General features: G+C 50.7%; 1 protein-coding gene across 2 annotated transcripts in view; it reads right to left on the bottom strand.

Annotated features, from left to right (window-relative positions):
- Positions 1-108: 108 nt before the first annotated feature.
- The window catches only part of Syt2 (synaptotagmin 2), a 107,204-nt gene continuing 91,929 nt past the window's right edge, over positions 109-15,383 (bottom strand). For both annotated transcript variants that reach the window (XM_029477040.2, XM_021168964.3), the window contains exons 2-9: positions 12,727-12,930; positions 11,814-11,980; positions 10,065-10,184; positions 9,567-9,734; positions 9,143-9,310; positions 7,847-7,964; positions 6,821-6,954; positions 109-6,230 (exon numbers count right to left, since the gene is read on the bottom strand). In XM_029477040.2, coding sequence (XP_029332900.1) covers positions 6,024-6,230; positions 6,821-6,954; positions 7,847-7,964; positions 9,143-9,310; positions 9,567-9,734; positions 10,065-10,184; positions 11,814-11,980; positions 12,727-12,913 — 1,269 coding nt within the window. In that variant the 5' untranslated portion in view covers positions 12,914-12,930 and the 3' untranslated portion in view covers positions 109-6,023. The remainder of the gene's footprint in view (positions 6,231-6,820; positions 6,955-7,846; positions 7,965-9,142; positions 9,311-9,566; positions 9,735-10,064; positions 10,185-11,813; positions 11,981-12,726; positions 12,931-15,383) is intronic.

The raw sequence follows: 15,383 nt of genomic DNA, 5'->3' as shown, positions 1-15,383 counted from the left end.
TACATTATGGTCCTAGACAAGTGTCACACAATATGAAGTGACAGTCTTTAGGTCTAAGAACTAAAACAGAGTTTAATCCTTTCCTGGTCTTGGCCACAGTGCCCCTGACTCTGTCCCTAAGCATTTTGAAGCCTTACTGGTCTTTGTTATCTCTGTCTCAGCACAGACAGATAACAGTCTTTACCATGTAAGATTGGAGACTGTGTACTTTCCACTTTTAAACATTTACACCCTGGGACCAGCAGCCTCCCTGATGCCAAGGTCAGACTGCTGCTGTCCCCTAAGCCCAGGTCCTCTAGAGGGAACTTAAGGATGTAAGACAGTCCTTATCGTCCCAGGAGGGTAGACCCCCATCCGTCCATGTGACTCTGATCCACCAGAAACTCCATGTCCTTCTCCCAAACCCAAAAGAGGATAGGCTGCAATTCCTTCACTTTTGAGCTGGAGGCCAGAGCTCCAAAACCAACTCACCTCCCTCCCCAACGTTGCTGACCCTTGGGGGCTCCCCGCCCCGCCCCACCCAAGTCCACTAAAAATAAAAAACAAATAGAAATGCTCCCCACCCCCAGGTTGCTTTCAGCTCTTTTCTTTAATAAGGAGACGCAGCTCATTACAAAATAACAATTTGACAAGAGATCAGACAAGAACAACAGAGTCCACATAAGGGAATGGAGAGAGCATTGCCAAGCAAAGTGGGAATGGGGAGGGCTACACACGTCCTCCTTAGGAAGACAGGGAGGGCTCCTGGCGGGGCCAGTGTATTCCAGGGGGAACACAGCTCGCTCAGCTTCTGCCCCAGTTTTGAAAGTTTCTGGGCCCAAGGTTTTCAGAAAGCAAATCAAATCCTTAGGTGAGCAGGAGTTAGGGCAGAATGGTCAGGCTTGCAGGTCCTTTCCCTGAACTCTTGGCTGCTGAGGAAAGCTGTGGGGGAAACTGGGGCCCACGCACTGCTCCCGCCACTTTGCCAGACTCCGTTCTGCTGCTACAGTTCCCAATTTCAGTTTCTGTGGAGACTGGAGATCTCCAGCCAGCCCCACCTTGTTGCCCCTGGCCTTGTCCAGTACACTTGCCCAATTCTGTCTGAGGTCCCCTGGATTGGTAACATACGACTGGCTTCTTGGGGGGGGGGCGTTCTGTGGATGCCCAAGCTGCCCCAGCCCTGTCTACCCATATACTCATTACTTGCCATACTGCTCAGGCTGCCCTGGGAGCTGAGGTGAGGGGCAGAGCCTAGCGTTCCTCAGTTGTGAGTGGCCCCTTTTCACCACCACACCTCCCACCTTGCTCTCAGGGCACCCTGTTCTGTGGCACTGCCAGACAAAGGAAAGAGTGGGTGGAGAGTGTCACCACTGCAGTTCCAAGTTTTCCCCATGGGCCACCCCTCCACTATTTCTGTGGGCTCAGGGAAACATAGGCAGGGCTGGCCATACTCATCCCAGACTGCCACTGAGAACCTGGCTATAGACTGGGCTGCTGACTGCTTCTGAAAACCCTGGTTGCCTCTGGGCCTCTTAAAAGGTTATCCAAGCCACAGAGTCACAACCACTGCCCTGCCTGTAAGTCCCACCATCAGACTCAGGCCACAAAAGCCAGCCTGAGACCCCACCAGAAGCCCTGAATCACCAAGTGTCCTCATGACACAGGGCTAAGGGAGTGTGAAAGGGTGGCGGACAGGTGAGCCCTTCACAAGTGTTCTGTGGGGAGCCAGTTAGAGGGACAGAGGGGCTCCTGGAAGGAGTCGAGGGCACCCTCCTGTAGGAGGCCCCTTTATGGCTTTTCAGTTTATTCAAGACAGAGGGAGGAAAGGAACCACGTCACACACATGGAACACAGAAGCAACGGGACACCAGACGCCAGGCTAGACAGTGCACTGTGCCCCAAGGGTTAGCCCTGTAGACATGCAGCAGGCCTGCCTTCGGGGCCAGGGTCCTTCAGCATCTTCCCTGGGCAGGGCTGGCACCGGGGCCAGAACATTATCTCCCACTGTGGACATTCCCTGTAGGGGAGGTGAGGACAAAGACTTCACACAACATAAAATCCAGGAGCAGGCAGTTCTGTAAAACAGGTTGGGAGATCAAGGGGGCTCTCAGCATTGCCATGCGGCTATATACAGAATTGTAGACATGCATCTTGATTAAACAAGATTCTGCTTGTATGTTTATAGAATAGCATCTTCTTTTATAATATATAACTAAATGGGGCAGGGGTCCGATGAGGCTCAATGGCTTCAGAAGGTTCCTGTTTTGTTGTTACTTCAAAAATAAAGTATATTCATATATCTTCAAGTCACAGTGTCCCCTTCTCAATATTGCAGTTCAGAAAACAGGCTAAATCAAAACTGTGGTAACCAGCCTCTGGCCCCTGGGACTGAAGAAAAGAGAGATGAAGGAGCCAGAGGGTACGTTGCCAGACATGATACAGGATTGGCCAATTAAACTTAAATTTCACATTAAACAATGAATCACTGTTTACAGTACAGTATGTCCCAAATACTGCATAGGACGTCCTTAAACTTCAAAATTATTTGCTTATCTGAAATTCAAGTTTAACCAAGTATTTTGAATTTGTATTTGCCAAATCTGGCAGCCATTAGGGGGCTATGGACCACCTGTTGCTACCCACTGGCTCTGGGAAAAGACCCCAAGCGGCCTGCAGTGAAAGGGAGACAGAGAGACAGAGCAGGCACCGGTGAGCAGGGGATGGGGACGTTCCATCTCTTCCCACCTTCAGGAAGACTGCTGCTCTGTATGCCCTCAAACAGAGACTCTCCTTACAGGACTGAGAACCTGGGATTCTCATGAACTGACATGACATTAAATGAACGAGGGATTTTTTTTTTTTTTTTTTTTTTTTTTTTTTTTTTTTTGCTAGCATCGCTCACCCTTGAGTCCAGCATAGAGACATGTTTATAAAAGCTACCTTTATGAAGAGGCCTGTGGTAAAAAACCTCCCTCCTCCTCCACTGAATCGTGGGCCAGCAAGTTCACCACAAACCACTTCTACAAAAACAAAATGATGTGTTGGCTTCCTGGGAAGAAAGACGGAGGTCTCTGGCTGGGCCTCCCCCTGCTTGTTCCAAGCACCTGCTGGGCTGGGAGCTCCCTCATCCCCAGGCCTCAGCCTTTGTTTCTAAGTCCCCACAACTGCCCCAGCACTGCAGAGGTTGCTCCACTCTGGGAGGATCATTCAGGGAGGACATGAGCCCCCAGATCCTGAGTGGAGTGTGGGTATTCATGGTCTTTAGCTCTCTTTAAAAACAAAACAACAAAACAAATAGCCCTCTAATACTTTCCTCTCTTTGGGATAAAAACTTGCATCCACAGAAATATCTAGAATCCATTACCAGCCAGAAACATTGACTGTCTCTGCGTAGTCTTGATACCCCAGGATCCGGACATCCCCAGAAATTATACCCCACCCCCCAGGTGGCAGTGAAGATTTGGAATGCAGTGCTGGGGTTTGGGTCATATCATCCCTCCCCCTCCCCCAGTATAGAAACAGTTAAGCCTCAACATGTTCCTGCCTGGCCCCCGGACCTGGACAGGCGCCATCTGCTTGGGTGGCTCTTCCAGGACCAGCCTTAAGCCTGAGGAGAACCTCTCCCAGCATCCATGCTGGCTCCAAACTAGTGATCAGTCAAAAGCCCTGGCAGACTGCCCACAAGGAATGAGCTTTGGCCTGTGTCTAAGCCCCCGGACAGTCAAACCACAGAGGCACCCACCGTTCCTCCCTTTCCTCTGTCCGCAGCGCAGTAGGACTATGGACTACAGAAGGGCTGAGTGTGGTTTGTAGGGGAGAACCCAGGAGTTTAAAGGTGATTGAGAAAGGTCAGGAGAACACAGGAAGAAGGGTGAGGTTGTTGGGGAGAGGTTCTGTGAACAGGCTTCATGGAATGTGGGTGAGAAGAGCAAGAGTGGGGAGGGACCAGGAAAGCACCAAGATTGCACAGAAAAGAATCCAGTGACCTCAGATGTCCATACCGGGACCCTGGAACTCTCTAACCACCTGAATTCTGAGTGTACCCGATGCCCAACAATGTTCTACCATGACCAGAACTCTGGTCCCAAGGACTACAGCCCATAATCCTATCAGAGTCCTCCTTTCTCAGTGTTTAGCATAAACACACATACAGATAGTGTATGAAATACACAATTTCCCAGGTACCAAGGGCCAATAGCAAAAAGGGTCTCTAAAAGAGAGGCAAGTCAAACCTACTTCACAGTCTGTTTCTGGTAGAAGTGGTACCTCACTCCCTACTTAAACCAAAACAAAAAACAAAAAAGCAGAGCAAACCCACGTATGCATTTTCACTAAAATTAAAATGAAGCCACTGCAGCTTCTCCATGCTGGGTTCTCAAAGCCAAACTCTACAACACCATCCATCTCTGAGACCTACAAGAAACGGAAGGGCCCAGGTGGGACAGAGCAGATGTCCTGCCACATTTGCTGATGAAGAGCGTGTCCCCCACCCCTGCCGGCTTCGGAAAAGCTGTATCTTTTCTGTGATAAGAAAACAAGGGCCTGAGAGATTCAAGAACAAATGCAAGACCAAGGGAAAGGAACAGCCTCTGGCTACAGGGAGCCCAAGTCCCCCTGCCCAGGCTGCAGGTTGGGAAGGGTACTTAGTGCAAGCCTGACTAACATATATATGGCTTTTTAATCAATGCTGGGAACAAGTAGGGGACAGGGAAGGAAACACAAACTAAACAGGATGCAAACCTTAGCACGTTTTCTCCACCGCCCATTTGAAATGAATGCCCCGTGTTTCCTGGCATTCCAAGAAAACTGTCTCTAAGGAATGGAAGCGTGGGACCTCTCCACAGGTTGGCCGGGGCCACTCCAGCTACCATCACTGAGGGTCAAAGGGTCCAGAGGGTCAGGAATGGGAGTTGCGAGGAGCTCGGCACTCTCCAGCTTGTCACTGTCCACCCAAGCTCCCCTTCTTGACACCTCCTCCTTACCTGGACCTCAAGGGAACTAAACACCCAAGCGTCCCTTTAACAGGTCTCTGGCTCTGTGCAAAGCACTTGTCTTCAGATGGTATTTTTCCACTCACACAAAAAGGGAAACACAGGCAAGATGGTGTGTGGATGCAAATGAATGCGCTGCTTGTACCCTGCAGAGGGGCGAGGCAAAGACCCGGGAGCTTAATTCTAGGCTTTCTGAGTAAGAGGACTTCTGTTTCTTCAAAGTTTGATGTTGTCAACAGGAGCGACATCCCAGGGCTGGCAGTCCCTGGCAGAGTCTGACAAATCTGGTGAATAGTTTATTTCCACAAATGTCCCCAAAACCCCACTCCGGGGGGGAAAGCCATGACTGACAAGAGGGCGTCTATGATGGCATCAAGGGCTTTGGTCCCAGTTCTGAACCCATCCAGTATCACATCTCGCCGCCTTCCAAATGGCCACCTGCAAGCTCTCTTCTGGCATCTGACCGCTTAGGCAGTGGGCTCGCTTTCCCTTGGCGTCTCTGAAGACATTCTCCTCTCACATGGCTTCACTGTCCGTGACTCATTCCAGAAAATGAAGAGAGATGTTCAAAACAGGCAGGTGGGGATGGATGGGCACGTACACCTATACAAACACACACACACACACACACACACACACAAAATGCTGGCCACTATGTTGCCTTCACAGTCAAGAAACAGAATGTGCTTGCCATTTTGTTGGTCCAAAACCCAGGAAAAGCAGGAAGTGCTTCAACTGTCTGACAGTAGAGGGCCCCACTTGGGGTAAGGGGGAAACCGTGAAAGGGCATGCAACAAGGACCGATCCGGGGACAATAACAGAGCCAGGCTTTTCTTTCACCTCTTAGGGGACTCTCTTCACACAGCCACCAAAAGGAAGTTGGTCTTTAAAAAGAGAAAAAGGAAGGAAAAACAGGACACACCGCAAACAAATGAAGAAACCTCTAAGGTCGCGTAACTGAGGTATTGATAGCTCTGGATCTCGTCAGTGTCCTCAGGGGCGTGGCTCCTCGGGGGCGTGGCTCCTCAGGGGCGTGGCCCCGGCCGCTGGAGCCTACTTGTTCTTGCCCAGAAGAGCATCCACTTCTTCCTCAGGCTTAAGAGAGTGCCACTGGGCAATGGGCCTCCGAGGGTTGGCCAGCATGTCGGACCAGTGCCGCAACTCCGTGCCTGTGGCGTTGCTGCCTACAAAGATCTTTCCGATGGCTTCATTCTTGCCCAGTTTGTCGTAGTCTAGCACGGTGACGACCACCTGGACTTTCTGCAAGGCAAGCAAAGGAAGGAAGGACTTCAAAGGAGAAGTGGGAGCCCGTGACATGCCCTCTCCTCTGCCACTGTGCACTACAAATGATAAGGAAGTGCCTCCAGGTTTCTGGCTTCCAGTCCAACTCCAATTAAATTTCATTGTAGAGGCCACCACTTTTTTTTTTTTGGTAAGCAACCTATATTCCTGCCAGCGGGTGTACTTGAACATACACAGTGCTCTAGGCACTGTAAGACCTTATGGAAGGGGAGTGGCCTCTAATGAGGTCAGTGGACACATAATAAAAAAAAAACACACACGCAAGTGTTCCTCAAATACAAATGACTTTTTAAATACATATTCTCTCCTGTCAGTCTATACTGTAAATGGTATGGATATACAGAAATATATAACTTTTTAAAAATCAGTTCATGTTCAGGTAATGGAGGCCCTTTAAAAGGGTCCTCTACAGGGTCCCATCCCAGCACTGTTGGGTCCAGATCCTTCCCACTGGAACATACCCAGCCCATGGCTGACCTCTAACTAACTCCCCACGCCTGTCTGGTTAGCTCAGAGCCCAAGAACCCAAGGCCCGCAAGGCTTAGCACCTGGATCTGCTCAAAGGGGATCTCGAAGCTGAAGGACTCGTTGAAGTAGGGGTTCAGGGTCTTCTTCTTCACTGTCGTCTTCTTCTTCTTGAGTCTCTTACCGTTCTGCATCAGGTGGATCTTCACGTAGGGGTCTGCAGAGAGAGCCCCCACCCAAGCGATACCTCAGCTCCAACGGCCCTCCTAGTGTCCCCAGGTCTCCACCCTGCTGAAGCCAGGCCCCTGGGAAGCCCAGAGGAGGGACAGGAAGTCCCAGAAGCAGAGGGGTCATTTGGGTCACAGGTAGGAAAGGTATTGGGCTATCTCTAACTGTTCACTTTTAGGCTCCTAGTGTACAAAGTTAGGGGGACTTCTGAGTTTAAGAAAGGCCTTGAGGAAGGGTGGGGACTCCCTGGTAAGGTGCCTGGGCTGGGAGGTGACTGAAAGCCAAAGCACACTTCTGCCAAGTCCTGACCCTGCATCGCCAGTCTTCCTAAACTGACCAGTAAGAGTCTGAGGACGCACGAGGGAAATGATCCAGCCAAGGGCACAGGTTTGGTCAGTGACAGAGCCAAACCCCAGCTATAAGGCTGAGGAGGCTCAGCAGAGGTAGGAGGCTTTGCCATTAGCATCCTGTGGCACAGGCTAGCCCTATGTCAGGTAACTCTGGAACCAACAGCATCTTTCGGAACAGAGTTGGCAGAGCCTGTAGCCCCTTCTGGAAAAATATCCCCTACTCTTGTGGCATGGCAGAAAGGCTGACTTTGGGTTAAGCCCTGCCCTGCCACTTCTGATTCTTCCTAAGAAAAGTTCTGTGTCGTTAGCTCACTTGGAGAACAAAATTCTTCTTCTGTCTTTTCCTCCATAGCCCCTGGAGTGTGGCCAGAGGGTTACTTATGAGAAGACACTCAGATATGGACAGGCAGGTGGCGGTGGACTGGAAAGCCTGTGACTAGAATCCAGTAAGACTTTCTCTTCTCCCCCTGGGCTCAGAGCAGTGACTGGCTCACTGCTGCCACACACTGGCTCCCAGTGGTTCTGCATCACCTGAAAGGCCCCCTACGTCCATCTTCTTCAGGTTCTTGGCCTCCAGGATACAGACGGTGAGCTTCCCAGCCGTGGGCACGTAGCGCAAGGAGGTACAGATGTCACCCAGCTTCTCTGGCTGTCCAGGGAAAGAAGCAGGATTTAGGTCACTTCAGCTATCCAGTGGCCTCTAGTGTGGCTGACCCCATGTCGGCAAGACTGGCAAAGCAGTGACTTCAGCCCAGTTGTCAGCTCCCATGTCTGTAGCAGAGGTGGTCTCCAGCTTCCAACATCACTACCTCACACTGCAGTTCGCAGCCATGGCCTGGGGAAGCTGGCGTTCAAGAAGGCAGAGGACAGGCTGTAGCGGAGGGACCTGACAGGCCTGGTGGATGTAGGGTATGCTCCCATCCCCACCAGGCTCTGTGAAAGGGGCACAAGAAGCAAGTGCTGGGTGGCCTAGTGGTTAGTGAGCTTCTTCCCTGATCACCCCTACCCCCGCCATCCTTCGATATCAGCTACGAGGCTTGCAGGGCGATGTGGTTCTCAGAGCACTTCCCTCTCCATATATTATGTCACTTAAACCTTTGTGTGACAAGGCAAGGACACTTTGTAACCAACAAGAGATCCAGGTTACCTGGGAGACCTGTTCCTCAGAGTCAGACAGCAGCATAGCTTTGGGCAGGAGAGGTCTCTGGACTCCTGACCTAAGGCTCTGCTGACACCCAGTTTCTCAGAGATGGGGCCGCCAAGGTAAGGATTAGACCAACCATTCATGCCCTCCTTCAGGTATGCAGACCCTCATCTCTAACAAAAGGCAAAGCCCCATCTATCCTGCACCTCTACTGAGCACCGTGCAGGCTGAAACGGGTCACCCATGCTGGCAAAGTAGCTGGAATGGGAGTTCTGGCATACAGCAGATGAGGGGATTGGTTGCTGTAGCTAGAAGATAAGCCAAACACTGAGCATCCTATCGAATCAAGGCTGGCTTTTCTGGTGGGTAAACCGAGGTACAGAGTCTGATGGGCAGTGGGACCTTAAAAGGAAAAATGATAAGGTCGTCCTTATTTCATGGCTTGCTTGACAGACACCAGGAGCTGTACAAGGTACTTGAGATGGGCAGTTAATTCCCAGCTGGAACCATCTGAAGGAAGGCGCCAAAGCCTCGGGTTAATTAGCTTCTCCTGGATCATCAGCCAGGCTGTGGGGAGCTGGAGTCTTCACCAGCAGACCTGACTCAAACCGCCGCTCCCCCTGTCATACATGTGGTGGGCAAGCCTCAGCCAACAGTGAGAAGCCTGGTCTCGCCACTCTTACCTCTTCCTTCTCTCCGCCTTGTAGGTCTCTCCATTCCTCGATGGGCTGGCCAAGGTCCACCGTGTTCATGGGTACCTTCACCTCCCCAATGATGTCGTGCTTAGAGAAGCGGTCAAAGTCATAAATCGCCATCACCAGGGTCTTGCCTCCTAACTCCTGGTATGGCACCTGTAGGGGACAGACAGGGTCAAAGTGGCTTTGTCACTTCCAGGGGACACTATGGGAAGACCCCAGGAGCGTAGGCCTGTGTCGCTCACAGGTACCAAGCAGACTGTAAAAACCAGCAGGTAAGATGGAAGGGAGGCTACTACATACAGCCTGTGCCATACTGAGCATATCCCAGGGCTCCAGCCAAGGCTGAGGACCAGGGCAAGGTGTGCAGAACCCAGGGGCAGAGTGAGATAGAGTCGTCGGGTTCCATCACCTTGAAAGTGAATGTCTCATTGAAGGCTGGGTTCAGTGTCTTCCGATGCACCTTGGTCTCATATTTCTTCTTCTTGTCTGGGAGGAGGAAGACTTTGACATAAGGGTCTGATGTGCCACCCATGTCCAGGGCTGGGAGTTCCGCAGCCTGCAGGACACCCACGGTGAGCTGTGGAGTAAGAGGATGTGTCTGAGCCTCTGGGCTGCTCCAGCACCTGATCTAGTCCCAGACCGGGCTCCTGCCAACACCCCAGCCTCACCCCAAGTGGGAATCTTGGGAGTGGGGCCAGGCCAAGTTCAGCCAGTAAGTTAATAGCAGAGTTCATCTAAAAGACTTTCCCCAGTAGAGGGTTATGGTGGAAGCCAGGGTCAAGGTTAAAGATATATATGCCCTGTGGCTTCCAACTGTCCCACTCCACAGAAAGACGCGCATGGCCTACCTGTCTCTAGGGTAACCACTTCGACCCACACCCCATCCCCATTCCCCAGGCCCACACACCTGGTTGGCTTGGAAATCATAGTCCAGAGAAAACTGCAATTTGCCCAGGTTCTCTGGCTCTTTCTCCTCCTCGCCTTCACCTTCTCCTTCAGTCAGGCCTGTCTCTGCATCGTCGTCATCCTAGGAAGGCTGCAGGTAGGAAGAAAGTTTAAAGGAGATGGCAGAACAGCCCTTCACAAAGACAGCAGAAGCTGCCCCAAAGCCCCCAAAGTGTGACTCGGAGCACTTCCGGGGACTCCATGGGAAGACCCACAGGCTTAGGGGATACCATGGGAAGACCCACAGGCTTAGGGGACACCATGGGAAGACCCACAGGCTTAGGGGACGCCATGGGAAGACCCACAGGCTTAGGGTACAAGGCAGGCAACAGAAACCAACATTCAAGGGGAGGAGAGAGGCCTGAGCTGGGCTCAGCTCCTCTACAGCCCCATACTAGGAAGACATGACTCTGGCTTGGGCAAGAATCTCTCCTCCCTGTGGGGTCAGTCAGGCACCACACCACAGGCTAAACAGCTTCTAGAGGCAGGGGGCTCACTTCCCTTGTAAAACCCTCTCAGTCCTTTGCCCAGCTCAGATTTACCCAACCTGGATGAGACATACCAGGATTGCAGTCCAGTCAGGAACAGAGCGAGTCCAGAGAGGCAGAAAGAGAAGGAAGTGGTATAAGAGAAAATCCTTCCACTCACAGGAGCCCTGAAGTCATGGCTGCTTGAAGAGTTCAGGCTGGGCTGCAGGCACACATGCTTGCACACACACACACACATGTATATACACAGGAACATACATGCATGCACATACCCATGCATACATGCATATACACACTAACACACGCACAAGCATACCATCCATGTGCACATGCATGCACACACATATGTATGTACACAGGAACACACATGGATGAATGTACTCAGACATATAAGCATATGCATACTAATACATGAGCAAATATATACACCATCCATGTGCACGTGCACACATGCGTGCACGCACGCGTACACACACACACACACTCTGCAGGCTTTGAGGCCCAATAGGCACACGGACACATGAGCATTCAAAGGCCATCCTGTCCCTTGGCTGCTTTTGGCTGCTTAGTCCCTCCTCCCAGCCTTCAATATGATGCCTTGTTTTTGATCAAAGACTTCTCCCAGTCATTCCCCAAACAGACAACAGAGGACAGTGATGCCCCAGACTAAACTTAGAGGAGATTTGCTAAGGGACCTGCTGAAACCAACACCAGCAGGCTGGGGTTGATACATCATTATCTGAGAGTGATGGATGCCACATGGTCCTGTCCTAGTGCCTTCGAACCTGCCCCTCCACCCACCACTCATCTGAGGCCCGCCCCCGGCCAACTAGATGTATCTGTCCTTCAGTCTCTCCTGGCAGGAAAACTCAATGTTACCCAATAGTGTCTTCCTGGTGATCATCGTGGGTGTCTAGCACTCTGTCCCAGTGGCCTCCTTGGGAGTCATACATTGTTCCCTTGTTTTGCCTTTTCAAGGCTGAGCGCATGCTGACATGTGGGTAAGTCCCCTCCCCTTCAGCTGGGGGTGGATGACCTGATAACATAGGTGTGGCACCGGGGCCCATGTAGAGGATGTGGCCCCTGCTTAGAGGGTGGGGGAACAGCTCATACAAAGGAGGGAGTGGTTTAACTGTGGAAGCCCAGAAGCCTTTGCCTCACCTTTCAGCACCAGTAAAGCTGGGCAGGGCCTCTCCCAGCCCAGCCCCTCCCCAGCATCCTACCTGGCCCCCTTTCATGTCCTTCATGTTCATAGCGTTCTTCATGCCTTTGCCCTTCTCCTTCTTGTTCTTCTTCTTCTTGCAGCAGCACTTCTTACAGATGCAGAAGCAACAGGTGAGCAGCAGGAGGCCAGCAACCACAGCCATGGCGATCAGAGCCCAGGGGGGCACTGCCGACACAGAGAGCCCCAGGGTAGACACTCTAAGCCTCACGGCCCTCATCCCAAGGATGGGCATATGTGGGCTGAGACTGGGACTCCCCCATTCTCTTGCCCCATGTGTGTGTGTGTGTGTGTGTGTGTGTGTGTGTATACTTCTCTCTTGACTGCCCCCTTGTGGACACAGCCTGCTGAGTTAGCAGACAGCAGTATATGTGGAAGAAGAGAAGTTCAGGCTGTTGCTGGGGTTTTCTGGCTCTAGTTCTCCCAGAAGGCTGGCCTTGCTTAGCCAGAGGGGCCGGAGAATGCCTTCTCCACTCCCTATGATACCTGAAGCCCTGGCTCCCACCAGTGTAGCTGACCCTGCACAGCAGACTCTGGTTCCACACAGAGAGCCTTTTCCGGGTGTTCTGAAAGCCTCATTTTCCACACTCAAGTAAAGCAGTTTCTAAATGCTGCTAAAACCCTGAATAAAATTGTATATTACACCTTTTATCTTCATCTTTTTTTGAGGAGGGATTTCAGGTTGTATTTGAAATTGAACTTGGCTCCGGTAACTTGGGGTGTGTAACATAAACTCCCTTGGTGGCTTCCAATTCCAGATCACACTCCCAACCCATGCCTCTGGGGCGGAAATCCAAACTTAGACCCAAAGAAAGAAGCCAGCAGATCCCAGCCCAGTGGCCCCCCGCCTCCTCTGCCCTGACATAGGTTTCCCAAGCTAGCCCAGTAACCCTCCTGGCCACAGGGCCACTCACAGGGGATCTTGTTGATCTCATTGAAAAATTTCTCCTTCAGCTTGGCGAACATGTCTTCTTGGCTCTCCCCGGGACCCGTGCTCTCCGTAGAGTTGTCGGCAGGCGCGACGGGTGCAAGGGGCATTGTGGCAGTGGTGGTGGCCGGAGCCACATTGGGCTCCTGGTTCCTCTTGAAGATGTTTCTCATGGTGGCAGAGGGGATAGCTGGGGGTGAGAGGAAGAAAGCAGGGTAAATATCCCAGAAGCTCTGCACAAAGGACCGGGGAGCGTTTCCAAGCTAAAGGCTAAGAATGCATCTCCCCAGGCTGTAGAGATGGCTCAGCCGTTAAGAGCACTGACTGCTCTTCCAAAGGTCCTGAGTTCAATTCCCGGCAACCAGAAGATCTGACTACCTCTTCTGGAGCATCTGAAGACAGCTACAGTGTACTTACATATAATAAATAAGTAAATCTTAACAAAAAAAATAATTACTAATACATTTTTTAAAAAGAATGCATCTCCCACTCTGTAGCGCAAAGATGCTAAGCAGAGTGGTCACAATGTGCAGAGACGACAGCCACAGTAAGGGCATGCTGGACTGTGACAGGTACCTGCTGGGTGTGAGCCACTAAACCCAAACAGTCGGAGGCTCTTTTGTTGGTCTTGTTTGTTTTGTTTACATTCGTCTCACTTAACAGCTGGGGAAACAGGCTGAGGGATTAAACTGTCCTGAGGCCACCCAGCTGCCAGCGGGACCCAGCCTGACAGTCTCTGCCTGGCTCCGAAGCCTAGGCTGCTCTCCTGGGTCCTTCACTTCTAGCCTCCCATGGCTCGGAGCAAGGCTCTCACGGAGGTCCCCCTTGGTGCTCCCTGACTTCCACGGAATGGCTCAACTAGCACTCTGCCTGTCCCCATGACACAGGGACGTTCCCAGTCCCTTCCCTTTCTGTCCTGGCCTCCAGCCTTGCTCTGGACCTTTTCAGATCCACGTCTCTAGCCCTGCTCCTCCCAACAGCCCTAGAGCAAAGAGGTGGTATTCACCAATCCACGTGGGGAAACCAGAGGAGAGGGGAAGAAAGACAGAGGCAGAGACGTGGGGGACCCAACAATCCTGCCAGCCAGAGAACTAAGACCCTTGGCACACTTTGTGCCCGTATCCATTCTGTCTTATGTGTCTAGCCCATATCATACATAAGTTGGCATCCTGCTTTATCTTTTCCTTTATGAGTCCATTTTGTCTTCATCACTAAGTGGCTAAATAATCTCCTACTGTATGTACATGGTGGTACCATGAGGTTTTCACTCCATTAGTAATAGTTTCCAGTGCTGTGTGGCTGGAGGAAGAGTTAAATGGTAGCACCCGCTTAGCATGTGCTTGCCCAAGTTCTGTACTCAGCACCACTATACAGGCACACACGTCAGTGTATAATATATAATATATATACATATATATTATATAACTATGCACTATGAATATGATATATATACATATATATATAATGCATCTATGTGTAGCTATAACCACATATCTATACACACACGTCTATAGCAAGACAAGCACAAACCCCAGTCTTCATTTAAAGTCTTGCTCTTATGAATTCCCAAACTCTCCCCTGCTCTCTGCATGCTGGCACTATTCTTCTTCTCCCGGGGTTGAGCCTCTACAGCTCACGTCCAGACAGGACAGAGCTGTGCTGTGTTCACACTAGCTGCTTCTGTGTCACATACGCACCTTCCTAAGATATACAGTCTTCACATCTGGCTCATTTGCTTTTCCTGTCTGTCATTATGACCTGCATTTCCTTACTGTCTGGTGGGCAGCTGGACACCACTCATCAGCCATTAGATGTATGTATGTATGTATGTATGTATGTATGTATGTATGTATGTATGTATATGAGTACACTGTCACTGTCTTCAGACACACCAGAAGAGGGCATCTGATCCCATTACAGATGGTTGTGAGCCACCATGTAGTTGCTGGGAATTGAACTCAGGACCTCTGGAAGAGCAGCCTCTTAACCTCTGAGCCATCTATCCAGCCCTGATTATTTTCTTTAGGAAAATGTACATTCAAATTCTTTACCAATTAAAAAAATCATTTTATTTTTATTGGGTAGGGCATGCGTGTGCCACCATGTAACTGCAGAGATCAGAGGACAACTTGTGGAATCTATTCTCCCCTTTTAAATAGTTGTCTTTTTATTGTTAAATCATGTCCTTTACAGATTCTGGCTTTCAGTTTCCTGTCAGATAGGGAGTTAGGGTTGCATTCCCCACCCGTTCTGCTGCAGGAGACAGCGGTGGTGTCTCTACCCCACCGAGAACAGGGCAGTGTCAGACACAAGACTTACAAAACGATTCTCTAACCTGAGGGTTGTCTTTCTTATTTTTTTTGTGATGAACTTTCAAATACAAAAGTCTTTAATTTTGATGAAGTCTATTTCTTTGATTGATTGCTGTCAGTGGCATGGCTAAGAACCAGTCACACACACTATGCCCCTTCTTAGAATTGGGAACAAAACACCCATGGAAGGAGTTACAGAGACAAAGTTTGGAGCTGAGACGAAACAATGGACCATCTAGAGGCTGCCACACCCGGGGATCCATCCCATAATCAGCCTCCAAATGCTGACACCATTGCATACACCAGCAAGATTTTGCTGAAAGGACCCGGA

This window comes from Mus caroli, unplaced genomic scaffold, assembly GCF_978045245.1.
Source record: "Mus caroli unplaced genomic scaffold, Mus_caroli_1 scaffold_1, whole genome shotgun sequence".
In the NCBI taxonomy this organism is placed as follows: Eukaryota; Metazoa; Chordata; class Mammalia; order Rodentia; family Muridae; genus Mus; species Mus caroli.
This window is presented reverse-complemented; position numbering and strand designations above follow the sequence as displayed.